Source organism: Lacerta agilis, chromosome 9, assembly GCF_009819535.1.
Source record: "Lacerta agilis isolate rLacAgi1 chromosome 9, rLacAgi1.pri, whole genome shotgun sequence".
NCBI classification, from domain to species: domain Eukaryota; kingdom Metazoa; phylum Chordata; class Lepidosauria; order Squamata; family Lacertidae; genus Lacerta; species Lacerta agilis.
Window position 1 is genome coordinate 12,520,906 of NC_046320.1, and position 25,468 is coordinate 12,546,373.

Here is a 25,468-nt window from a genome sequence, read left to right on the forward strand (position 1 = left end):
ACCACACTGGCTCTCCAACACAAAGATTCTTATAAATAAAACTACCAGGGCTAGAAAACACACAAAATCATCTATCGGTGTCTCCAACATCAGAAGCCGAGATTAGGGGAACAATCTCAGATATGGCAAATGGTAATAAAATCTCAAATATGGCACATATGTTAATAAATCTAAGTGACAGGAGATCAATATATCAGTTATATGATGAGGTCTTTAGAGAAGGAATCAGCTCAACACTATTTTACCAGGCTTGTAATACTGTTATTCCGAAGCCTGGCAAGGACCTAACGCAATGTGCCAACGATCGCCCAATTTCTTTGATAAACACCGATACAAAAATCTCAACAACGATATTGGCCAATAAGACTGCAAAGAGCAAGATCAACTATTATTAAAAATGACCAAAACAGGGTTTATAAAGACGAGACAAGCTGCAGATAGCATCAGACTGGTAGTGGATTTGATACATTTAAACAGGAAAGGTGAAGATTCAGCTATACTATCTCTAGATGCGGAGAGAGCAGGCAGGAGCAGAGAGAAAACGAGCCCAGAGGCCATTTGCTGCATCGCCTGAAAGACTTTGGCCTACCTGAATTTCCAAGGTCATTTGCCTAATAGTCCCATCATTTGACAAGGTAGCTCATTTGTGGAGTGTGGTGCGGATAATACTAAGGTTGCAGGTTTGATCCCTGTAAGGGACACATTCCTGCATTGCAGGGGGTTGGACTAGATGATGCTCAGGGGTCCCTCCCAACTCTACAATTCTATGATTCTAGTCAGCAAACCACAAACACCAAACGGAAGCCAGAAAGACCCAGCCAAGGGACAAACAAAGTTTGTAAAAAACAACAACAACACAACAACAACCCTATGGTGTGTAAGGCACAGAAACACGTTATGGACACTGGAGACAAATCCACAGCTGGACTTGTGGTAGTGCAGAGTTTGATTAATGGCTGGTTCCTGTTCCAATGCACATGAAAGCAGAATATTGCCCAGATTGACACTTCACTCTGTGTGATTAATTTCTGTAGCCAATGGGTGCTGGAGCAAGCCAATGGTTTCAGTCAAAGCACACTGCAAACTCATACCTACAGCATTTCTGCATGAACGTTGGAGTTACCAGGGCAACCAGTTTGGAATAAGTGGAAAGAAAGTAGACCTGGCTGGCGGGGAATGAACTATGGATGCAGACATCAGCTCACTTTGATGATGATGATGAAGAAGAAGAAGAAGAAGAAGAGGAGGAGGAGTTTGGATTTGATATCCTGCTTTATGAAGAAGAAGAAGAAGAAGAAGAAGAAGAAGAAGAAGAAGAAGAAGAAGAGGAGGAGTTTGGATTTGATATCCTGCTTTATGAAGAAGAAGAAGAAGAAGAAGAGGAGGAGTTTGGATTTGATATCCTGCTTTATGAAGAAGAAGAAGAAGAAGAGGAGGAGGAGGAGGAGGAGGAGTTTGGATTTGATATCCTGCTTTATGGAGAAGAAGGAGAAGAAGAAGAAGAGTTTGGATTTGATATCCCGCTTTATCACTACCAGAAGGAGTCTCAAAGCGGCTAACATTCTCCTTTCCCTTCCTCCCCCACAACAAACACTCTGTGAGGTGAGTGGGGCTGAGAGACTTCAGAGAAGTGTGACTAGCCCAAGGTCACCCAGCAGCTGCATGTGGAGGAGCGGAGACGCGAACCCGGTTCACCAGATTACGAGTCTACCACTCTTAACCACTACATCACACTGGCTCTCTGATCACAGTTTGCAGCTGGTTGGCCAGAAATTTCTGCACAGCTGGACAACAATCCTGCAGTGGCAAACGTCGAGAGAGACCAGGGCTACAGGGGTCTACAGAGGGCTCCAGTACAACTTTCCATTATTACTTATGTATTGTACATAAACTTATCCATCCCTTTCAGTTAAACAAAAGAACTCACAAAAGAAAAGAAAAATGCCATTCCAATACAGAAAGCTCTACATCAGGTAAGACCAAGATTTCTAAATCCCCTCCAAAAAAACTAGGTGGGAAAAGCTTTTGGATATAAAGTGGGTTTGCCCGTTGGTGAACCAAGAAGAGGGAGCTGACAAGGCAAATCTCTGTGGGGACCACTGAAACAGTCCATCCAACACTCATTTTTAATAATGATAATGATTTGTCAACCCCAGGCACTCGGGCAGCTTCCAACATATATAAAAACATAATAAAACATTAAACATTTAAAAACCTCCCCATACAATTGTTGCCTTCAGATGTCTTCTAAACAAGGATGGATAGTTACTTATCTCCTTTTCCAAGAACTAGGGGACACATTTGGTGGGGAATATATTCAATTATTCATTAGCTTCTACTCCTTCTTTCGGCTTGGTCCCCACGGCAGATGACAATCAACAGATTTAAAGATTCAGGGCATGGGCCCCACAGGCAGAAATATGCATAACATTTGTGTATGCTAAAACACAGACATATATAGATGCAAATTTAAAACTTAAATGTCACCAGCCAACTCATTTCCCATTCAAATCTCTCCAGACAAATTTTTCAATTACTTTGCATCCCACCTCAGATCATCCCCAATTAGTTTCCCAGCAGATCTTTCTCCCAATCAATTACATTCCCCGTCAATTTCCCATATTAATTACCCTCCCAATAACCTCCACATGTCTTAAATTCACTTATTTCCCCCAAATAAACAGCATATTCTGTAACCCAGATCATCTTTCAATTCAGGTCCCCGTCCCCCGCCATTTATTATCTATCTGGAACCACTTAGGGACAGTCGAGGCAGGAAGGGGGCCTGTGAATTAGGGCAAGCCATGGCACCTTTTGGCACCTGAGGCAAACGACAAAATGGTGTCCCCCTCCTCTCCATAGAAGAAGTGAGTGAAGATCTACATCAGGAACAAGAGGGGAATAAATATCTACATCGGTCCAGTATACCTGAAGGAGCGTCTCCACCCCCATCCTTCTGCCCGGACACTGAGGTCCAGTGCCGAGGGCCTTCTGGCGGCTCCCTTGCTGCGAGAAGCCAATTTACAGGGAACCAGGCACAGGGCCTTCTCGGTAGTGGCACCCGCCCTGTGGAACACCCTCCCACCAGATGTCAAAGAGAAAACCAACTACCAGACTTTTAGGAGACATCTGAAAGCAGCCCTGTTTAGGGAAGCTTTTAATGTTTAATAGATTGTTGTATTTTAACATTCTGTTGGAAGCCGCCCAGAGTGGCTGGGGAAACCCAGCCAGATGGGCGGGGTATAAATAATAAATTATTATTATTATTATTATTATTATTATTATTATTATTATTATTATTACATTGGCATTTTCTGCTCCTGGGGATCCTGCCGCCTGAGGTAGTCGCCTCACCTTGCCCCATGCATGGGCCGGCCCTGGGGCAAACCTCTCTTGCTGCTTATGCTGAAGAGGAAGGAGCTAAAAAAAACCTCTGCCCCATCCAAGAGCAAGTCAGTGCTGCTTCAAGATAGGATTCTTGTTTTGAAAAACGAGTTGCCAGCCGGGAGGATCATACCAGGCTTGAAAAAGCAAGGACCCCAAAACCTGTAGTTGCGAGCACGCATTTGCAATCTGCATTGTTTGTTGCGGCAGCGATCACATTAATCACTGCACTGTCATGACGAGAAGCGCAGGCGAGCAATAGCAATGCCGGGGATACAAGGATCCCGTCAAGGGTAAGCTAACCTTCCTTTCTTCCTCTCTTGCAAAAGCTTTCATTTCACAGGAAAACATCAGCTCAGTTCCTTTTTTTAAAAAAACGAAAAACACAGCAATAAAATCCTCGTTGTGATTTAAAGCTCCCTGTCTAGTAAGAACAATTTAAATGATGTCACCGTGGCTAAAGAGATTTAAAGGAACAGATGAATCACAGCGCGCTATTAATAGAACAATCCCACCTTGTGCAGTTTTTTTCTCTCGGCGTCCATGGAGGCCTGGGCTGATTTGATTTCAAGGCTGTGCTTCTTTACAAGGTCTTCCAGACCTTTCACCAGCTGCGCTTTCAAACGAACCTTCTCCACGCCTGGCTCGTGTTTGGTTTTGCGGGACTCTTCCCTGTGCTGCGGCTTGACGGCGTCTTTTTCCAGACCTGCCGTTACCTGGAGTGGCAAGGCGCAGTCACATCAATTAAAGTGGCCACAGAGAAAGGCAAAAGGGATAACTCGAGTAATAAAGCGAATGCACACATATAAAAGCAGGTATACGTTTATCAACATAGGAGATGCTATTGAAGACAGGCAATTAATTAAGAGACACTACAACCAAGGGACAAGGGGGGCGCTGTGGGTTAAACCACTGAGCCTAGGGCTTGCTGATCAGAAGGTCGGCGGTTCGAATCCCCGCGACGGGGGTGAGCTCCCGTTGCTCGGTCCCAGCTCCTGCCCACCTAGCAGTTCGAAAGCACATCAAAGTGCAAGTAGATAAATAGGTACCGCTCCGGGGGGAAGGTAAACGGCGTTTCCGTGCGCTGCTCTGGTTCGCCAGAAGCAGCTTAGTCATGCTGACCACATGACCCGGAAGCTCTACGCCAGCTCCCTCGGCCAGTAACGTGAGATGAGTGCTGCAACCCCAGAGTCGGACACGACTGGATCTAATGGTCAGGGGTCCCTTTATCTTTACAACTAAATCAAGAGGTCTCTCTTTCTCTTTTAAAGCATACATTGGGGGTGAGATTGGAATATACAGGTAGATCTCAGGGGGATTTGCAGGAGATTGCCAAGTGTTCCTGATTTCCAATCGTTTAACAGCAGCAGCAAGAAAACTATTTTCCCCCACCTAAGTGAGGCTGCTGGAATAATGGGAGCCAACCAAGGACGGACCTGTGTTTGAAAGGACTGTGAGCTCAGCTTAGTTCTGGTACTGGCAACCAATTCCCAGCTCTTTCACTCTAAGTTTCACCCCCAAAACAGAAAAGCAGATCCAACAAGCCGGACGTCTGCACACCCCAAACATCAACGGGGAGAAATGTCTGCAGAAAGCTGGACTGCCACAAACTAGACCAGAACCCTTGTCCCTGGTGTGCTAGCAGCCCACATGTAGGTGGAAGGCTCCGGGAGTCTCGAGATGCGGAGATAATAATTTATAATAATAATAGTTTATTATTTATACCCCGCCCATCTGGCTGGGTTTTCCCAGCCACTCTGGGCTGCTCTCAGAGTATTAAACCCACGATAAAACATCAGTCATTAAAAACTTTCCTAAAGAGGGCTGCCTTCAGATGTCTTCTAAAAGTCAGATAGTTGTTTATTTCCTTGACATCTGATGGGAGAGCATTCCACAGGGCGGGCGCCACTACCAAGAAGGCCCTGTAACCTCACTTCTCACAGTGAGGGAACTGCCAAAAGGCCCTTGGAGCTGGACCCAAGGTAATTCCAGCTGGAGCATCAATATTTTACTCCTTAAACCATCATATTTAAACCATAGTGGCTTGCCAGAAGAGGGAGCCACTAGACCAGGGGAAGCCAACACCGATAACAAAATGGAGCTCAAGAGCATCAGAACATTCCAGAAGCGCAGAAAGAACTTGGGCACTTCCAGATGGTTGCTAATTTTGGATGGGATTCAGTCAAGTGCCAGCAAATTCATGTCTTGCAATTACAAGTTGGTTTGGAGATCCTGTGCCACAAACCCACTCCTACCACTTTTTACCATGAGGAAAGTGGTGGGGAAATGTATTTACTTTACCTTATTTATTAAATTTGTATACTGCTCTTCATCCGAAGGTCACAGGATGGTTCACAACATAAAAATACAAAGTGAGAACACAAACACATAACCAATAAGCAAAAACAAACCAATAACCCCCATCCTACAAACACATTTAAAAGGCCATGGGTTATACCAACGATTGATGAGTGGCAGACGAAGATGGTGGAATATGCTGAACGTGCAAAACTGACCGGCACGGTCAGAAACCAGGATGACTCAAGGTTTCAAAGAGATTGGAGTAAATTTGTGGAGTACTTAAGATTGAATCGAGGAAGTTTAAAAACACTAGTAGGATTGGAATAAACCTTTGACATAGTTCAATAGTGAAGTGGTAAAAACTGTGCGATGAGAATGGACTAGAAAACCTGCTGACGAGAGGGAGGGGAGTCGTAGCTCGGCAGAGCAATGATTTGTGTGTAGATGTTAAATTGGCTGTAATTTGATATATTTGAAAATAAAATAAATTATTTAAAAAAATAAAATAAAAGACCATGGGTTACGGTTACCAGATTTTTTTCAGTGAACACTTTTTTTGCAGCAGCCAAGGGGTTAAAAGACAGTAACATCTGCATTACTAGTATGGAGCGTCATTTTGTAAACATATGTGCAACCAGAGGCAGGTTACTTGGTTATGGGTGGAGGGGGAGAGAGAGAAGGGAAAGCAAAATTAGGAGGGGAGGCCGGCGCCCTCTGCGTCTCCCCTCAGCCCTCGCACCAAGGCTGTCCCCGGCATCGGTTCCCACTGAAACAGCAATAAAGAACATAAACAGGAGGAGGGTGGGAACGGGGAGGGGGGGAATGTTCCCGCTCGCCTAACGCAGCCGAGCCGTCTGCACCGGCGACAGCGCCTCTCGCCGCCACCATCTTCTGGGCTACCGGGGCGCTTCAACGGGCTCTGCCATGCTTGGCCACACCGCGGGCGGCTTTGTGCGAATCTGGGGAGAAGAGAGCGCGGGGCGTGATTGACAGGCCCCGCAGCCCATCACGAGGCCGGAGGAGCGGAGAGGCCGGGACGTGCAGAGGTTCAGCCCAAGCTCCTTATCAGCTGCTCCGGGAGGCTGTGAGCGACGAGGGAGCGAGTGGAGTTTGGGCGTGTGCTGCTCGCAGCCTGGGGCTCGCCTTGCGCACACAAACGTTGTCAAAGCTGCCGATGCTGACGCCGTAACAGCCGCCACTTACGGTCACCAGGTGTCCGCTATTTGAGTGGACAGTCCACTTTTTTCACATTATGTTCACTATATTTTTTTCAACAAAATAGTGGACCTTTTCTTTTATTCAAAAGCTTTATGATGAAATGGAATTTTAATACGTGTTAAAATGTTTGCAAGAAAATATATAATTTAATTTAATTTAACCCTCCCCCCCACCCCCCGCCGCTTGTCCACTATTTTTGGGAAGCAGACCTGGCAACCCTACCGCCATTCTCTGGGCGTAAATCAGAGGACATTAATTAGAATCCGGGGATATTCTGGGGACAGATTGGTGAATCTGGGGACCGTCCCCAGAAACCGGGGACGTCTGATAAACCTACCATAGGTTGCTTAATCAGCCATTGGCCTAGCTATAGAGAAACATTTCTGCCTGGTGCCTGAAGATATGGAATGAGCAGGCGAGCCTCTTTAGGCAGAAAACCTCCCTAGAGAGAGCATTCCACAAATAGGGAGCCACTGCAGAGAAGGCCCTGTTCTTGTCATGAAGTGGGTATGAAAGAGGGTTGTCGGGCCCTTTGGCAGACTAGCTCCAATGAACCACGAGCAATTTACATGGAAATGGACGGAATGGCTTCCAGTTAACTTAGTTTATCAAACTGGATCACCGTGTAGAACTTCATCTGCATAAAGTAGGAGAAATGTGAATGTTATGCACCTGAACGTCTCCACCGCCTTGCTTGCCTTGGCTCTGTTGGGTGGCTGCTGCTTGCTGAAGGGGTAAGATCTGATTCTTCAGTTCATCCGCTTCGCTCCTGCTCTTGCTTTGGGAATTCTGCACCGTTTCCGTTGCTTCTGTGAAAGTGAAAAATGCCATGTGATGTGCTGATATTTTCATGCGCGCGATGAAGAGGATGAATGCATATAAAACAGTGTTGCATTCACATAGCTAATTACAGGGCTGATATGATAGCCATAGTAAGGGGTGATATGATAGCCATGTTCAAATATATAAAAGGAAGTCATATAGAGGAGGGAAAAAGGTTGTTTTCTGCTGCTCCAGAGAAGTGGACACGGGGCAATGGATTCAAACTACAAGGAAGAAGATTCCACCTAAACATTAGGAAGAACTTCCTGAGAGTGAGAGCTGTTGGACAGTGGAATTTGCTGCCAAGGAGTGTGGTGGAGTCTCCTTCTTTGGAGGTCTTTAAGCAGAGGCTTGACAGCCATCTGTCAGGAATGCTTTGATGGTGTTTCCTGCTTGGCATGGGGTTGGACTGGATGGCCCTTGTGGTCTCTTCCAACTCTATCATTCTATGATTCTAGGGCTGTTGCTATGAAACCTGTACGGTGAGGCCAGTCTTGTTGCCCTCATGTTGCAGTTGGGGCAGAGGCAGGGAGGGTAGTAGAATGCATAACAAACCTGCATACAAAATTCATAACTGGGGTCATATTTGAACTGGGAATTTCCTGGTTTACATTCATAAATGTTCCACTTCTGCATCTCCCTGCACGGAAGCAAGTCCTTACCTGTTTTATGCAGTATTTCATTTTCTCGCAACAGAAGCCTCTCTTTGGCAATAATCAGCTCCTCCTCCAGTTCTTTTGTGAGACTTTTTGACTTTTGGGCCTCCCTGAGCCGAATTTCCAGGTCCTGTAAATGCACCACACAATTACAAACTTAAGACTGCCGGGAGCAGTCAATGAATTACTTTCCCTCTTAATAAGTACCGTCTGACTAGGTGGAGATATGAACCATTTGCAGTTTCTGTTCAGGGCAGCAGCCCACAAGATTCCTTGTCTTGGAATATGGCGGTGGATTTGGTAGGAACTATTACCCTAATCGTCAGGGACGCGGGTGGCGCTGTGGGTTAAACCACAGAGCCTAGGGCTTGCCGATCTGAAGGTTGGCGGTTTGAATCCCCGCGACGGGGTGAGCTCCCGTTGCTCAGTCCCAGCTCCTGCCCACCTAGCAGTTCGAAAGCACGTCAAAGTGCAAGTAGATAAATAGGTACCGCTCCGGCAGGAAGGTAAACAGCGTTTCCGTGTGCTGCTCTGGTTCACCAGAAGCGGCTTAGTCATGCTGGCCACATGACCCGGAAGCTGTACGCCGGCTCCCTCGGCCAGTAACGCGAGATGAGCGCCGCAACCCCAGAGTCGGACACAACTGGACCTAATGGTCAGTGGTCCCTTTACCTTTTATTACCCTAATCAATTGTAAAAGGCTTATGTGATGAGAGCAGAGATTTGCTCACAAGCTCCACCCTTACTTCAGTCCCACCACTCTCCACCTGCTGAAGAGTAACAGTCCTACTGGGATCGTGCAGAGTACAATCATGCAAAACTTTCCACCAGCTAAATGTTGCGTTTCCCTGTGGGCGCGCTTGCTTGATCTGCGCAAGTACTGTAGGAGTTAGCTCTTACAAGTGTGATGCATCCAACCTCTCTCTCACACATTACAAGGAAGTATTGCAGATGCAGAGACAGGCAGGCAGAGTCAAGCTAGATGTGAAGGCTAATACATTTAACATCCAGGTTTCCGTCTTCTTTTTTAAGTGGCTTATAATTATTGGGACTGTAGCAGGAATAATGTGGGAACTTAACACTTTCCTCCATAGCTGCAGTCCAGGCAAAAAGGTAAAAGGTAAAGGACTCCTGGACGGTTAAGTCCAGTCAAAGGCAACTACAGGGTCATCTTGCTTTCAGGCCACAAACAGCTTTCCAGGTCATGTGGCCAGCATCACTAAACTGCTTCTGGCGTAACGCAACACCGTGGCGGAAATCACGCCAGTGCACGGAAATGCCGTTTACCTTCCCGCCACCTATTTATCTACTTGCACCGGCGTGATTTTGAACTGCTAGGTTGGCAGGAGCAGGGAGAGAGCAACAGGAGCTCACTTCATCGCAGGGATTCGAACCGCCGACCTTCTGATCGGCAAGCCCAAGAGGCTCACTGGTATAGACCACAGAGCCACCCGCATCCTTTACCTTTTATCAGGCAAAAACCCTCGACTGCAGTTGGTATTTGGTTTAGGGCGAAATCCCGCACAGACAGATTCCCTCCCAATGCTTTTTGGTGGTCCCCACCTCACAGCTGATCACTTGGGAACTACCGTATTTTTCGCTCCATAGGGCGCACCGGACCATAGGGCGCACCTCGTTTTTAGAGGGGGAAACAATAAAAAAAAATTTCCCTGGTTTTCCTCCTCTAAAAGCCCTGGGTTTTTTTAGGATCAACTAAAACATTTGCAGCTTTTTTGGAAAGGGAAAAGCCCTGTTTTTTTGAGGATCAGTTAAAAGTTTTGCAGCTTTTTTGCAAAGGGAAAAGCCCTGGTTTTTTGTGGATCAGCTAAAAGTTTTGCAGCTTTTTTTGCAAAGGGAAAAATCCTGTTTTTTGAGGATCAGCTAAAGGTTTTGCAGCTTTTTTTGCAAATGGGGAAAAGCAAAGCTCCTTTTGCAAAGGGGGAAAAGCAAAGAGGAAAAGCCCCGTTTTTATGGGGTTAACTCACATTTCTGCAGCTTCTAAGGGAAAGCGAGCCTTTTCTACAGTTTCCAGACCGGTAATCTAATCAGCCAGTCACATGTCGCTGGGGAAACAGACAACCTCCCTCTGCAGCACATTCAACAATGGAGGCCTGGGCAAGGAGGCGGGGCTGAAAGGGAGCTGAAAGGGATCTCTCTCCCGATCTCTTGCTGATCAGCTGCTCAGCGGGGTCCTTTCAACACCCCCTTTTCTCTTTGTAAAATAAAAAGCATGATCCTCTTTTGGCCCCTGGGCAATTTAGCTCCAGGGGCCATCCATTCGCTCCATAAGACGCACAGATATTTCCCCTTGCTTTTTAGGAGGAAAAAAGTGTGTCTTATGGAGCGAAAAATACGGTACCAACAACCAACACCACCTGTCTCTGTATTTTATCATCATGATAATAAGAAGTAAGATAAGTGGAACACTTAGCATCTGTAGGCCACTTTAGAGTGCTCCAAGGTGGTTTGCTGAAATTTTCTCAGCAAGCCTTACCATCTTTACAAGGTAGATTGGTATCGTTATGCCTATTTTGCAGGGAAAGGTGCTGGGATAATATGGCTTGCCAGAGCCATTGAGTGAATTTTAAGCAGTTTTGAGTTTTGAATCAGGGGTTTTCTAGCTGACTCTCTTAGGCACCCCGTACATCAGCTTAGCAATTAATAATAATTATTCATTTGCAATCAGTCACATTTCTCTAACAACTTCATATTCACGCAAATGAAAACACATCTGGAAAAACCATGGAAATGTGTCAGTCCTCTCTCTATAACTTTGCCTTAAGAATTAATTAATGATCAGACTGATGTCTCCCCAGAAACACCCCTTTCTTTTCATCCTTTCATCCTACATAAATTTCTGGGGGAACAAAATATCATGGTACTGAAAGAAGTTTCTGCCAACTGAGAATTCTGCCCCAAGCAAAATAAGCTTTCATAAGAAATCAAAAGAAGCTTCCATGATAAATGTGTAAAGTATGTTCCTTTTGTTCGCATTGCCCACATTTTTTCTCCCTGGAGAATGGCTGCTTTCTTTTGACACTCCGTGTTAGCTTGTGAGTTGGAACAAAACAGGAAGTTTCTAGTTATTTCAGTTGTGTAGTGTTGATTTCCACTATTGGAAAGCTAGCTGTTGGGACAGATCTCTCTAGCATAGTCAGTTCTCTGCAAGATTTATTCAATCAATAACAAATACATAAGGCACACTTTTCAAGGGGGGGGGCAGTGTGTGCTGTGTTCCCCCTGCCCCTGATAGCATAAAACCTTCACTTGGCTAAATCGCAAATGCCTAAGGCAACCTGCTCATGTACAGACACAATCAGCATGTGCGCAATTTATGTTTTGGTATTGTAGATTTCAAATTTCCAAGAAATCCATTTGTTGATGAAGATATGGTTGGTTAATTAGTAATAAACCAAGCAAATGTCAATGGTAATGGCAACTGGGTTGTGCGCCTGCGAGGAAGAAAGTAAAAGGATGAGTGCTTCTTAGGTGGCTTTTAAAGCAGATGACACAAATCCATTAAACTGTTCCCATCCCATCAGCCCCAGCCGGCATGTGTCATGCCTTGGGGCTGATGGCAGCTGGAAGGCTGCATTAAAACATGATGCAAGTGGGCAAGAAGAATGTAACCTTGGGGTTTTGCACACGCCCAGCATCTAATTTAATACCAGACCCTGAGCCACCAGGCATGCCGTATCACCACTCAAGAGATCTGGAGTCCAGCTGAGTGCTGCTTGTGGTGTGCTAACCCCATACACAGTGAATGAGGGCCTGATGCACAGCTAGCGCCCAGCACCACATCATTTAAAGCTTTGCAGGTGGAAAAGAACGTAGATTTCCATCCATTTTTCAAACCCCACTTACGGCAGCTAGACTGGTGACTGGGAGTGGCCGCCGGGACCACATAACACCGGTCCTGAGAGATCTACATTGGCTCCCATTGCGTTTCCGAGCACAATTCAAAGTGTTGGTGCTGACCTTTAAAGCCCTAAACGGCCTTGGTCCTGTATACCTGAAGGAGCATCTCCACCCCCATCATTCAGCCCAGACACTGAGATCCAGCGCCGAGGGCCTTCTGGCGGTTCCCTCACTGCGAGAAGCAAAGTAGTGGCGCCCGCCCTGTGGAATGCCCTCCCATCACAGGTCAAGGAAATAAACAACTACCTGACATTCAGAAAATACCTGAAGGCAGCCCTTTTTAGGGAAGTTTTTAATGTGTGATATTTTTGTATTTGATTTCTGTTGGAAGCCGCCCAGAGTGGCTGGGGAAATCCAGCCAGATGGGCAGGGTACAAATAATAAATATTATTATTATTATTATTATTATTATTACTACTACTACTACAAGTTCATGCACCCAGCCAGTGCCAAACTACACATTACTCTTAATGTGAAGCTTGTAGTTAACTCTGCTATAAAAACAAATGAACTTTTATCAATTGTAGGTGTGACGGAAATGCAACATGTAGGCTTGCCTCTTCCCTCCAAAGCATGATCAGAAGGAAATTCCAGCCCCCATCCTAATTTGGCTATAATTCTTAGGGGGGAAACCTTCCTATTGACACCAATAGGATTTTTTTCCCCTAGTCACTCTAGCTCCATAGGGGATTACTGATTCCAATAATTCTGGAGAGGGACGAGATAAACCTGCCTTCCCCTTGTGCTGGGATTCCTATAAAGGTTGTCCAATTTGGCATGCTGGTAATTGCTAAGAGTAAAAAAGGGGAGAGGCAATTACAAGCTGCACACATTAAAACGTAGCTTGGCTGCACTTTCTAATCTAGCAGAGAAGCTGTCCTGATTCTGCCCCCAACTCCTCATGCTACAACAAGCCATAGCTGAAGATGCGTGGGACAGCAAAGAGTAGGGGTTTACAGTTTTTTCCTTCCGTCCATCTCCTGCCCCCTTCCTGCCCATTGCCTCTGCCGGAGAAACTGAGGTCCCGCCTCCTGTTACCTCACACTGACCGCAAGAGAGAAAATGCCCCTCACAATCCAGAAGATGTGTTTAGGATGGAGGGAGCCGTGGACAGCAATGGGTTCCAGGGGGCCCCATTCTGCTGCTCCCCTGACTGCGTGCTTACCTGACAGCAGCGAACTGTTGCTACAAGCTGCTGTTTTTAATTTCCCACAATGCCTTGGGATGCCTATTGGGGCACTTGTGAGGCATTAAAATGGTGGCTCTCAGTACTGGATGGGTGCCGGTACATGGGTCCTACTTGGCTCTGCATTGCCACCCCTAGCTCAGCTCCGTCAGTTTTCTTTGGGTGCGGGAGAGAACTTTAAAAAATTGCCTCCTTCAGAAAGGGAAATCAAAGCTCAGGTTAAGCCAACCATTGTCATGGATGGTGCGCAAGCTTTGCCTTTGCTATATTGGTCTCCTCAAATGTCGCATTTTATATCGTATTTTCCGCTCCATAAGACACATTTTTTTCCTCCTAAAAAGTAAGGGGAAATATCTGTGAGTCTTATGGAGCAAATGGTGGTCCCTGGAGCTGAATTGCCCAGGGGCCAAAAGAGGATCATGCCTTTTATTTTACAAAGAGAAAAGGGGGTGTTGAAAGGACCCCGCTGATCAGCTGATCAGCAAGAGATCGGGAGAGAGATAAGAGCCCCGGCTCCCTTTCAGCCCCGCCCTCTTGCCCAGCCCTCCATTGTTGAATGTGCTGCAGAGGGAGGTGGTTTGTTTCCCCAGCGACATGTGACTGGCTGATTAGATTATCTGTCTGAAAACCGTAGAAAAGGCTCCCTTTCCTTTAGAAGCTGCAGAAATGTGAGTTGTACCCCATAAAAACGGGGCTTTTCCTCTTTGCTTTTCCCCCTTTGCAAAAAAGCTGCAAAACTTTTAGCTGATCCTCAAAAAAACAGGGCTTTTAGAGGAAAACCAGAAAAATATTTTTTTTCTTGTTTCCTCCTCTAAAAATGAGGTGCGCCCTATGGTCCGGTGCGCCCTATGGAGCGAAAAATACGGTATATATTTTTCCTAAATGGCAGCCATTTGCTTTGAATGGCTCTGGTAAGAGCTGCCCACAGCCCCCTCACAAATTTTTGCTCTTGGCCATCCTTGGATGCCAGAAACTCTGTTTCATAGATTTAGAAGCATGCGGGTGACTTGACGACTCAAGGTGCAAAGCAATAAAAAGCTTTTGCCACTTGCTGTAGCGTTATGGCCCTACCTGCATCTTCTCCTTCAGCTTCTGGCAACACTTATTCATTTCACAGATTCGCTGGCCTTTTGCCACCAGCTCAGCCTCCAGCTTCCTCACCTGCTGTTGGGAGGCAGCTTCTCGGGCCTCGTAATTTTTCCTCTGCTCCAGTTCCCTTTGCTGCCATTCTCTGCATGACTCAGCCAGGGACTGCTGCATGGTCTTTCCCCAAGTTTCTTTCTCCCTCTCGTGGGAGGCTTGGAGCTGCCTGACGTTCTCGGCAAATTCACAGACGAGTTTCTGGTTCTCCCACTTGAGGTGGGCTGCCTGTATTTCCACACTGGCCTTTTTGCTTAACTCCTCCTTGCAATCCAGCATGTCTCCTGTAAATGCCCAGTGTTTGTTGACAAGCTCCTTGGACTCCTCACTCGAAGACTGGATTCCATTTTCGAAGCTGAGCTTGGTGTGTGCCATCTGCTTGGAGAGGGCAACCTTCTCACCTACTAGATTGTCCTCTCTTTGTGGTCCCCTCTCTCCTATCTGCCTTTTGCACATGGTGAATTCTGAAGGTACCTCCTCTTTCAGCCTCCTGTGTTCTTCCAAAGTTTCTTCGAGGGCCTGGATGTGCTTCTGGAGCTTCTCTGCTTCCTCCACTTTGCTTTTGTACTGGAGGACAGTTTCCCTTGTCTCATCGAGGATGTGCTGAATCTCTTCTTGGTGGGCCTCTTTGAGTGCTTGGATGCTGGCCTCATGCTCATCATTTTTAGTGTTCAAGGCATAGATCACCTGTACCCAAAAGGAAAGAACAACGTAATGTCATACTTGTGGAGGAAAAACTTAAACACATAGAAGAGTTCCCAAAAATAGACCTGATGCAAGTACCGTATTTTTCGCTCCATAAGACACACTTTTTTCCTCCTAAAAATTAAGGGGAAATATCCGAGCGTCTTATGGGGCAAATGGTGGTCCCTGGAGCCGAATTGCCCAGGGGCCAAAAACAAATAGTGCTTTTTATTTTACAAAGAGAAAATGGGGTGTTGAAATGACCCCCTCAGCAGCTGATCAGCAAGAGATCGGGAGAGAGATAAGAGTCCCGGCTGCCTTTCAGCCCCACCCTCTTGCCCAGGCCTCCATTGTTGAATGTGCTGCAGAGGGAGGTTGTTTGTTTCCCCAGCGACATGTGGTTGGCTGATTAGATTATCTGTCTGGAAACTGTAGAAATGGCTCCCTTTCCTTCAGAAGCTGCGGAAATGTGAGTTGAACCCCATAAGAATGGGGCTTTTCCTCTTTGCTTTTCCCCCTTTCCAAAAGGAGCTTTGCTTTTCTCCCTTTGCGAAAAAGCTGCAAAACTTTTAGCTGATCCTCAAAAAAACCCAGGGCTTTTCCCTTTGCAAAAAAGCTGCAAAACCTTTAGCTGATCCTCAGAAAAAAAGGGCTTTTCCCTTTGCAAAAAAGCTGCAAAACCTTTAGCTGATCCTCAAAAACACAGGGCTTTTAGAGGAGGAAAACCAGAAAAATATATATATTTTCTTGTTTCCTCCTCTAAAAACAAGGTGTGCCCTATGGTCCGGTTTGTCCTAAGGAGCGAAAAATACGGTACTTCATCCAACAGAGCTTTACTTATTTATTTGTAAAAGTAGTAATATATTACCCTCTCTGTATAGTTAAAGCTATGGTTTTCCCAGTAGTGATGTATGGAAGTGAGAGCTGGACCATAAAGAAGACTGGTCGCTGAAGAATTGATGCTTTTGAATTATGGTGCTGGAGGAGACTCTTGAGAGTCCCATGGACTGCAAGAAGATCAAACCTATCCATTTTGAAGGAAATCGGCCCTGAGTGCTCACTGGAAGGGCAGATCCTGAAGTTGAGGCTCCAGTACTTTGGCCACCTCATGAGAAGAGAAGACTCCCTAGAAAAGACCCTGATGTTGGGAAAGATGGAGGGCACAAGGAGAAGGGGACGACAGAGGATGAGATGGTTGGACAGTGTTCTCAAAGCGACTAGCATGAGTTTGGCCAAACTGCGGGAGGCAGTGAAAGATAGGCGTGCCTGACGTGCTCTGGTCCACAGGGTCACGAAGAGTCGGACACGAGTGAACGACTGAACAACAGGCCTCTCATAAAACAATGTGGGAGCAATAGGAAAATAAATAAATGAAACACTATTCAAAGCAGGAAAATTTATTTTTTTAAAAAGGACTGGCTATTAAATAATTAAAAAAATCACATTAGAGAGTCTACAGGCAGCTGAGGAAGAACTTGAAGAATAATCCAAAATCCTGCTGTCTGCAACCTGCAATGTGAACAGCTAAGTATATCAGTGCAAACAGCTTAATATTACTTGACTTGAATACGCAAGCTAAACCACAGCCTCCAGGAGTATTGAGGCCAAGCCGTGTATGCGCACACACACACACTATCAAGAGATAGTGGTGAAAATTATGTGTCTCCTCTCTTTGAAGCCATTTTCCCCCTCTCCTTTCCCTTCCAGGCATCAACGATGGTTTTCAAATTGCCTATGCACTGATGCAAAGCACGGCCGAGCGCTTGTCCACACTTCCGCCTTGGGCTGTGTCTAAAAAGCACAAGTCTGAGCTCCTTGCTGCTTGACCCATGCTTTCTAGGCAGGGGTCCAAGAGGTTTCCCCCTTTCCGAGGGAAAACCTGCTCTTTAGCAGTAGATTGGAACAAATGGCATTCTCTGAATTGCCGTTTGCTCCGACAGAGTGCTCAAGAGTGGTTTTCCCCCGGGGATGGGGGAAGCAACAGAACAAGAGGAAAGGTGGATAAGCCCTGAGCTGGGGAAGGAAGACAAAAACACATCTGAAAAGTCTCTGCATGCAGAGCAAGAGATGTCCACACTAGGGCTGGGCAAATATATCAATATATCATCCAAAACCGGTTTGAAGTCCATATTGCAGTATCGGCTTCATAACTGTTGATCTGACAATATATTGCAAATCATGATGTATGTATGTATGTATGTATGTATGTATTTGTATGCTATGCAAAAATCACAATGAGGGAAAAACTGTGAAGCCAGCCAGTGTCTCTACATATCTCCATCCTTGTTTCAGACATTGTGATATATCGGTATTATCACAATGTTTAGCTGGTGATATATTGTGATGCAGAAAACCAGATATCGCCTGGTCCTAGCCCACATATGCCTTCCCGAAGGGGGCACATGCCATAGAAGGCTTCTGACATACCAATTAGGAAACCAAGTAAGAACTTTGTTTATCTTTCTCAAACGAGAGCAGAAGAAAAACAGGAAAGTGATACAACAATGAAGTCCGGTGACATATGTGGGAATATGTTTTTGAGGTGCTACTGCACCTGTTTGTTTGTGTTTACTTTAGGTGTCCTTCCGCGTTAGGAAGGAAGGGCAAAGGATCCAGCAGCGAGTTTTGCTGCATGGATCCCTCCGCGTTTGGGGCGAAGCGCGCCAATTAGGCCAATGTAACGGTCAGTAACTAGTTTCCCACCCAAAAACTAGCATAGAGACAAGGTTGTGATTGGTTCTTGTAAATGTTGTGACGATGTTTGATTTCTTAATAAATAGCCTCCGCTCTCTGTAGCGAGTGTGGAGAACGTGCGAGACAAGCCAGAGAGAACATCAGTGCGAGACAAGCCAGAGAGATACCGAAACCAAAACCAGCTGCACAGAGCAGTTGAGAGCTTCTTCACCATTGACTGCAGTCTCTTAGTATTTATTTCATTTTATTTAAAAAGCTTTTATTTGGCCTTCTAAGTTTTGGCCGCTACCTAGTTTAGTCTATCTTCTTCTCCGGAGACCTCCGGAATCTTCGGAACTTCCAGACACCTGCAGAAAACCTTCAGAAACCTCAGCAACCTTCAGAACTCACGACAACTACCTTCAGATCATAGCCAGCAGACCCTTTCACGACGCAGTGGGAGCAGGAACTCCAGAATTACTGGTCGTCCCATCTGCTGGCTATCCCCACAGACATAATGATATACAATGGGCAGAAGTGAGATAATGGAAGGGGTTCATGGGAGGTGAGCAGAATTTCTGGAATTACCCATAAGATGGCTCAAGAGCCATGGGGCAGCTGCTGAAACAGAGCTGTGCACCCTCTGGGGTTGGGTGTTTGGTGCTAAGTGGTGTTGCTGCAGCTAAGATTCCACGTGGCTGCTGTCCATTAAGCAAACGGAATTAAAATAAAAGCCATGCACATGCTCGTTGCTTGGTGATATTTGAAGACCGCAGTCTTAAAAATAACAGGAGTATCCGTGCTGTGTCTGGGAACATTCCAGATAAATATGCAACAGCAAAACATATTCTGGGAACTGAGCAAACAAACACCCCAAAGCTATATTGGCTGTTAAGACACTCCTATGAGGGAGTTTCATATTACCGGTACTTGTCGTGATTTCTATGTCATATCAACTCTTCTCTTTTCTTTTTAGCCAAAGAAAACGGCCTTCCAGAATCCTTCCTCCTAAAGGAGCGCTAATGAACCCAGATGTCGCTCAATTATTCAACGGCTGCTGTCAAATTGGCGGAAACGGAATCAAATAATTCTGCATGTTGCCAATTAGAAGCAAATGGCTCAGATCCTGGGGCAGGGGTGCTCTTCTTCAGAAAGGGACAGGAAGCCGTTTCATCTGAAGGATGAGGTTACTTGGGAAGAAAGCTCATGGAGTCACACTCCAGCAGTGGCCGGGCCAGATCCGTAGGGGATGGGGCCAAACTGGCGCCCCTCCCCAACCTGTTCAGCTCAGCTGAGAAGGGGGATATTTTCATCCCTACTGTGGTGGGCAGGGCAGCGAGATTTAAAGCAGTTTGAAAGCCTATCTCTCACTTGGGAAGGTTTAAACCTGTCTGCCCAGTGGGCTGTGCTGGCGATGACATTGGGCCCTCCCTGCCCCTCAGTTAATCCAACCTTCATTGCACACTTCCTGTAGTTTCTGCACCAGCAGCACAGTGACGGGAAACGCTGCACCAGTTTAATTTCCCATACACCTTATTATTATTTATTCTGTCAATTTTTTTTAAAAGTGCAGTTTGCTAGCACAGAGGCAGAAATGATAGCAGAGGAATGAGCCCCCTGAGTTGGGGTTCATGAGTTCACTTCATTTTTAACATTAAAAATGACTTGGAGAAACAGATCCTGCTTTTACTGTATTTTGTCCTCTCACTGCTGTCTCAATTCTGGTTTTTTACTGTGTTGTAAAATGTGTCCTTCATTGGTTTGTCATCTTTTGTCTGTTTGGATCTACTGTATTTTAGAAGCCTCTCTGCTCAGGCACACAAGTATGGATCTGTTGGTTTTAAGTATTACCTCCAGGATGAAACCAAGGCAGGTACTCAGTTGAATGCAACTCATAAATCATATACTGGATCGTGGTGTGAGAACCTTACTGCTTTCCTAGTCCTACACATCAACAATACATGATTGCTGAGCTGTGTTTAGCTTGCTAGTCCTCAAGATGTGTTGGCCTGGATTGAGAGTCAGGCAGGATGAACGTTCTGGATGCACTCATCCTGCTTGTTTGTCTGGTTTCCCCATACTGTCTCATCCATCCATCCCCCTTATTTCAGAATGTATAAAGCCAGTGTGGTGCAGTGGTTAAGAGCGGTGGACTCGTAATCTGGTGAACCGGGTTCGCGTCTCCGCTCCTCCACATGCAGCTGCTGGGTGACCTTGGGCTAGTCACACTTCTCTGAAGTCTCTCAGCCCCACTCACCTCACAGAGTGTTTGTTGTGGGGGAGGAAGGGAAAGGAGAATGTTAGCCGCTTTGAGACTCCTTTGGGTAGTGATAAAGCAGGGTATCAAATCCAAATTCCTCCTCCACTTCCCAACGAATGTTTCCATAACAGTATTCGATAGACAAAAAAAAAACACACCAAAATGCAGAATAGAAATATACACGCAGCCAACATAAAACAAATCTTTAAAATGCCACATTATGCAAACACAGTGGTGTTATGGATTTAAGGGGGGACCCCCCCCAAACCCTAGAAATTACTAAATGCTATGATTTGGTGATATGGATTTAAGTACAAACCAATGGTGGAGTGTATGTTTCCAGTGCCCGGTGCAAACGTGCAGGGCGCATCCCCAAGGGGGGGGCGAGGCACAGAGGGAGCCTGTTGCCCCTCACCGCAGCCAACCAAGGAGAGGGGCAGCAGCTCTCTGCTGCTGACTCTTCCCCACTGCGCTCCCGGATCAGAGCTGTGGTGGAACACAAGGAAGCTGCCTTTGCAGCCGCTTCACATGCCGGAGCCTGCCCAATGGGAGCCTGTTGTGGGGGCACCTGGTTGCACCCCCTCCCCAAAATGCGCCCGGGGTGACAGCCCCCACCCCCGCTATGCCACTGGTACAAGCTGCAGAGCTCTGTCAGACAGGGAATTCCTGGGGTGGCTTATGGAAACCAACCTGGCTGGCTTAAAGGTAAAGGGACCCCTGACCATTAGGTCCAGTCGCGGATGACTCTGGGGTTGCGGCGCTCATCTCGCTTTACTGGCCGAGGGAGCCGGCGTACAGCTTCCGGGTCATGTGGCCAGCATGGCTAAGCCGCACAGAAACGCCGTTTACCTTCCCGCCGGAGTGGTACCTATTTATCTACTTGCACTCTGCTAGGTTGGCAGGAGCAGGGACCTTCTGATGGGCAAGCCCTAGGCTCTGTGGTTTAACCCACAGCGCTACCTGCTTAGTGAAGAGCAAACCTGTTAACATGACAAAAGGGGTCAATAGGCCATTGGGGAGGAATCCTTTGGCCTGGGGAGTCAGATGTTACCAAGGTGACGGGGTGTGTGTTGGAGGGGATAGGAAAAGGGAGTTTTCGAGCAAGGGTGCTGGGAAGGAGAAGCAGGAAGAAGAGCTGAGATCCATTTTGGGGGAAGCTGTAGGCAAGCCCCTCTTGAAGCAACCATGCTGTAAGATCTGTACTCCCTCCATGCAGACTGAAGGTGTAAATAGGTGAATGAACCATATTTATTAAAACATGGCTGTGTCTTCCAGTCTCCAAAGGGGCACAGATCCTGTTCTGGGTGCCTGGGACCCCATGGCTCTTGCTACCGCTCGGCAGAGAGAGGGGCAGGCACCTGACTTTTGTAACACGATACATTCTCAAAATGGCTAAGTCACACGTCAGGGAGGGCTCTGGTGCTATGGCTAGCTCTTTTGCGTATCACCATATATCTGGAAATATAAAGATGATGAGGATGATAATATGAGCAGGGACGTAGCGAGGGGGGCGGGCCGCCCCGTGTTCCATAATGGAGGGGGTGACAAATTAACAAGGAACAATTTTTTTTTTTGAAAATGCCTGCTCCGAAGGTCTTATCTTACTATACTAGGGATTATATAGCTATATATGAAATTTCATGCATATCGGTTAATATCTTGACCCTCCTCCACCAAAATAGCTGTTCACTTGGCTGTTTTCCTATGTCGTGAAGGCTGAAATTTCAGTACAGAGAACACTTACTGTTCCCGACTCTAACCCTGTGGAAAGCCATCTAATTAGACTTTAATTTGATTTCGAGATGTTTTTAGGAGGTAATTTAATTATTGTTTGATTTTATACCAATGTTATGTACCCTGAGCCTGACTTTGGCCGGGGAGGGTGGGATATAAATAAAAGTTTATTATTATTACTACTTGTTATTATTCCTGTGTAAGAAAATATGAAATAACGTAAAACCATTTTTGCGGGGGGGGGGGATCAATGGGGGGTTGACAAGAAATTTTCCGCACCGGGTACCACCTGACCTTCCCATGCCTGGGGAGGGGGGGTGACAATTTTTTTTTTGCCAGGTACCAATTTACCTTGCTACGCCCCTGAATATGAGGAAAGTGCTCATCAGATACTGGACCTTATCTAGGAAAAATCCAGCAATTAAAAAAACAACAACCAACCCCCAAAACTAATGGCCCCTGTTCAGATTAAAACCCTGCATAGAAACACCCAGCACTGATGGATCTGAATCTTCCTGAACTCTCACATGCAAAGGCACACACCTTTAAACTCTTTGGTGAGGCTGTTCATTCCCTGCTGCTAAATCTTGTACTAAAAGTTATGTGTTTGTCTTGGCAGCATAAAACATGGAGTGGATGGGGCTGGGCAGAGAGATGCTAAGTGATTCTTGGGGGAATGTCCTGATTTATGTTTGTTGTTCCTGTCCCATTAGTCTTGCAGGAATCTGCTGTCAGCACTAAAAGAGCTGTTCCAGCAGCCAGACTCATTAACTGTGTAAAAGGTGTCATGAGAAGGTGCGAGGAAAGATAGAAAATAGAGGAGAAAACCCCAAAGAATGAGAAAGATTTCTGAAAGGCAGCAGGCACAGATTTATCTTATTTACCTTTCTATCCAGATACGTATATGGAAAGTAGCTAACAGGAACTAACAGCAGGACAAACATGCGTGAATAGTAATCAACATACGAGGAAGAGATTAATAGCAATTCAAGGGAAACATTTAGATTACAGGTGTCATTTTTGTATGTGTTGTAATTTTTGTATGTGCATGCGTGTTTGTGTGTGTAAACATGTATACTATCCTTTTCTGACTTTTTAAAAACAGAAACGACATCTGTTTGCTTGGAAATAATCCGCACTGAGTAACTGGATTGCAGAAAGGATCACAAACTTTACTAAGAATCTGAAGAAGTGTGCATGCACACGAAAGCTCATGCCAAGAACAAACTTAGTTGGTCTTTAAGGTGCTACTGGAAGGATTTTTTTATTTTGTTTTTACTAATTTAATTCTCCTGTACAATTAACTGAACAAAAGCGGTCCACAAAGCAAAGCAGAAATGTATCGGGTACCATAAACCTGATTTATAAGGGTAACTGAAGGCTCTAAGTGTAATTGCAGGAGCCTTTCGAAAGATCAATATACTACAATACTGTACAGTAAATGATGTGAAAGCACTTTTGGAGGATCCTAGAAGAGAACAAATACCAGATGATTTCCTATTTATTTTTACTCGTCCCTTCATTCAGAACAAAAGAATTCTTAAGGAAGCTCTTAAGCCTTCTTGTATGATGAACTAAACATGTATTGATAATCATTTGTTGTCCTACGCACCAGCAACATAAATATGTGGAAATTTAAGGTTTTGGAGATGGACATGTTAACTTCACTGGAAGTTCAGTTTGAAGAGGAAATGGCTGAGTGGAATTACCTCCATAAAAGAGGCAACTGAAATATTCTGCATTAGTTTTTGTTCTAAAGAATAAGTAATCCCGTTTCAAGGAATAAGGCAGTTAACAATACAGAACAATCATTAATTAGAAAAATTGTAAATAATTTCAAGCACTGGAAATTAAGTTCGTACAGTGCTCTTTCAATAGTGTTAATTGTTTTTATTGTTCTGTTGTACATCTTACTGTTCCAAGCTACACTGTAAACTGCTCTCAGGTAAACATTATGAAGTGGCATTTAAACTTCTTAAGTAAATAAAACTTGACGTACTTCTGGACTGTCCGTTTTTTGGGTGAGATTCAATCACATATTGGCAAATTTAGATTGCTGCTCTCAGGCACACATTATTAAATGCTGCTTCTTGATTAGTTTTCTTCCAAACAAGCTTTGATCTCAATTGGAAAAAAATAATAATGACCTAGTTGCATTTTAAGCCAGCATTGTGTACACAGCCCTTGTGCGGAAAGAATTGTGGACTTGGAAGGCAATCCTGCATATACAGTACTGGCGGACCTGGAAATAACATTTAGTGAGATAAACAAATTTTGTTTTCAAATAAATGGGCTTAGGATGTAAGGGCGTGGATACTTAAAGATGGATTTGCACAACAAATGGAAGAACTTGACATTTTCGCAATTATTCTAGACCAAAGGAAAATCAAAAAATGTAAATTACGCGCAGCTTGGTTTTCTATGTTTATGACCTAAACTTGCCAAGCGTTATGCAAATTGAGATTAGTCGTGATCTGTGGTCCTTGGTGCACTTCGCCAAATTGGGATGCCAAGCTTTCGGTTAGCTTTTCAAAGCGCAGCATGCGAAGTTTGACACCCAACTTCCTCTAACAACAATAAAAAAGCGATAAATCTCATTACTCACGTACTGGTTTCTCTAATGGGTCTGTAAATTATGTATTCCAAAGAATCAAGGAAATTCAGAGCTCAGGAGAAAGGCAAAGATAACTTGCTTTTGAGATTCATTTCATCTAGGAAACGCACAGCCTGCTGGTTCATGCTTCATTGGCTCCCTTATTTGTCTGCTCCTCCTTCCAAACAGCTGCACGTGCGGAGACTTCTGTTCCTAGGCCCTGTCCGCGCATAGATATTGCCAGCACACTTGTCTTCTCTCTATTCTCTGCCTGCTCTGTGTCTTTTTCTCCGCGACTTTCCCCTGCTATTTCCTCGGGGTCAAAACAGGTGTGGCATGAAACATGTGAATGCATGGAAGGTGTCTTGTCTTGCACTTGTAGTGTCGGGTTTGTGGGATGTAAACACAGAGCAGCCAAGCACAACACTCCTAGAGAGGACACGAAGGTAACTCAGTCCTCCAGGCTTAACTTCCTGTTTACCTGGACTGAGTTACAGGAACCAGAAGTAGGTGTGGTCTTACCTGGGAACAAGATCCCAAAGAAGACTTCCCATTTTGCCTTGTCCTTTGAACAAGCAGGATGCTCTCTCTCAGCTTGCAGCTGAGAGAAGCAGAGGTGAAGGCTGTTCCCCTAAGGAAGCAGCTTCACCGCATGTAAATATGTTTATCTATGTTTATCTGCCTCTTTGAGCCTGTACTGTGACTCTTGGATGTCTGTAAGTAAACTCCTTTATATCTAATAATCAGTACTGTATTGTGTCTTTGCTTTTAAGAGGGAAGAAGGGGAATATACCAGGAATATATATTTCTTATAGAGTCTTTAGCAAGCCTATGCAACCGTTTTCTGCTGTGTTTTAAAAGGGAATGTGACTCTGCTAAGTTTGGAGCTTGCTCACACA

General features: G+C 45.4%; 1 protein-coding gene across 1 annotated transcript in view; it reads right to left on the minus strand.

Moving 5' to 3' along the window:
- FAM184B (family with sequence similarity 184 member B) overlaps positions 1-25,468 on the minus strand; it is a 63,095-nt gene that overhangs the window by 30,892 nt on the left and 6,735 nt on the right. Inside the window, exons 2-6 of the mRNA XM_033160930.1 lie at positions 14,557-15,312; positions 8,388-8,511; positions 7,576-7,712; positions 5,141-5,146; positions 3,900-4,100 (exon numbers count right to left, since the gene is read on the minus strand). Coding sequence (XP_033016821.1) covers positions 3,900-4,100; positions 5,141-5,146; positions 7,576-7,712; positions 8,388-8,511; positions 14,557-15,312 — 1,224 coding nt within the window. The remainder of the gene's footprint in view (positions 1-3,899; positions 4,101-5,140; positions 5,147-7,575; positions 7,713-8,387; positions 8,512-14,556; positions 15,313-25,468) is intronic.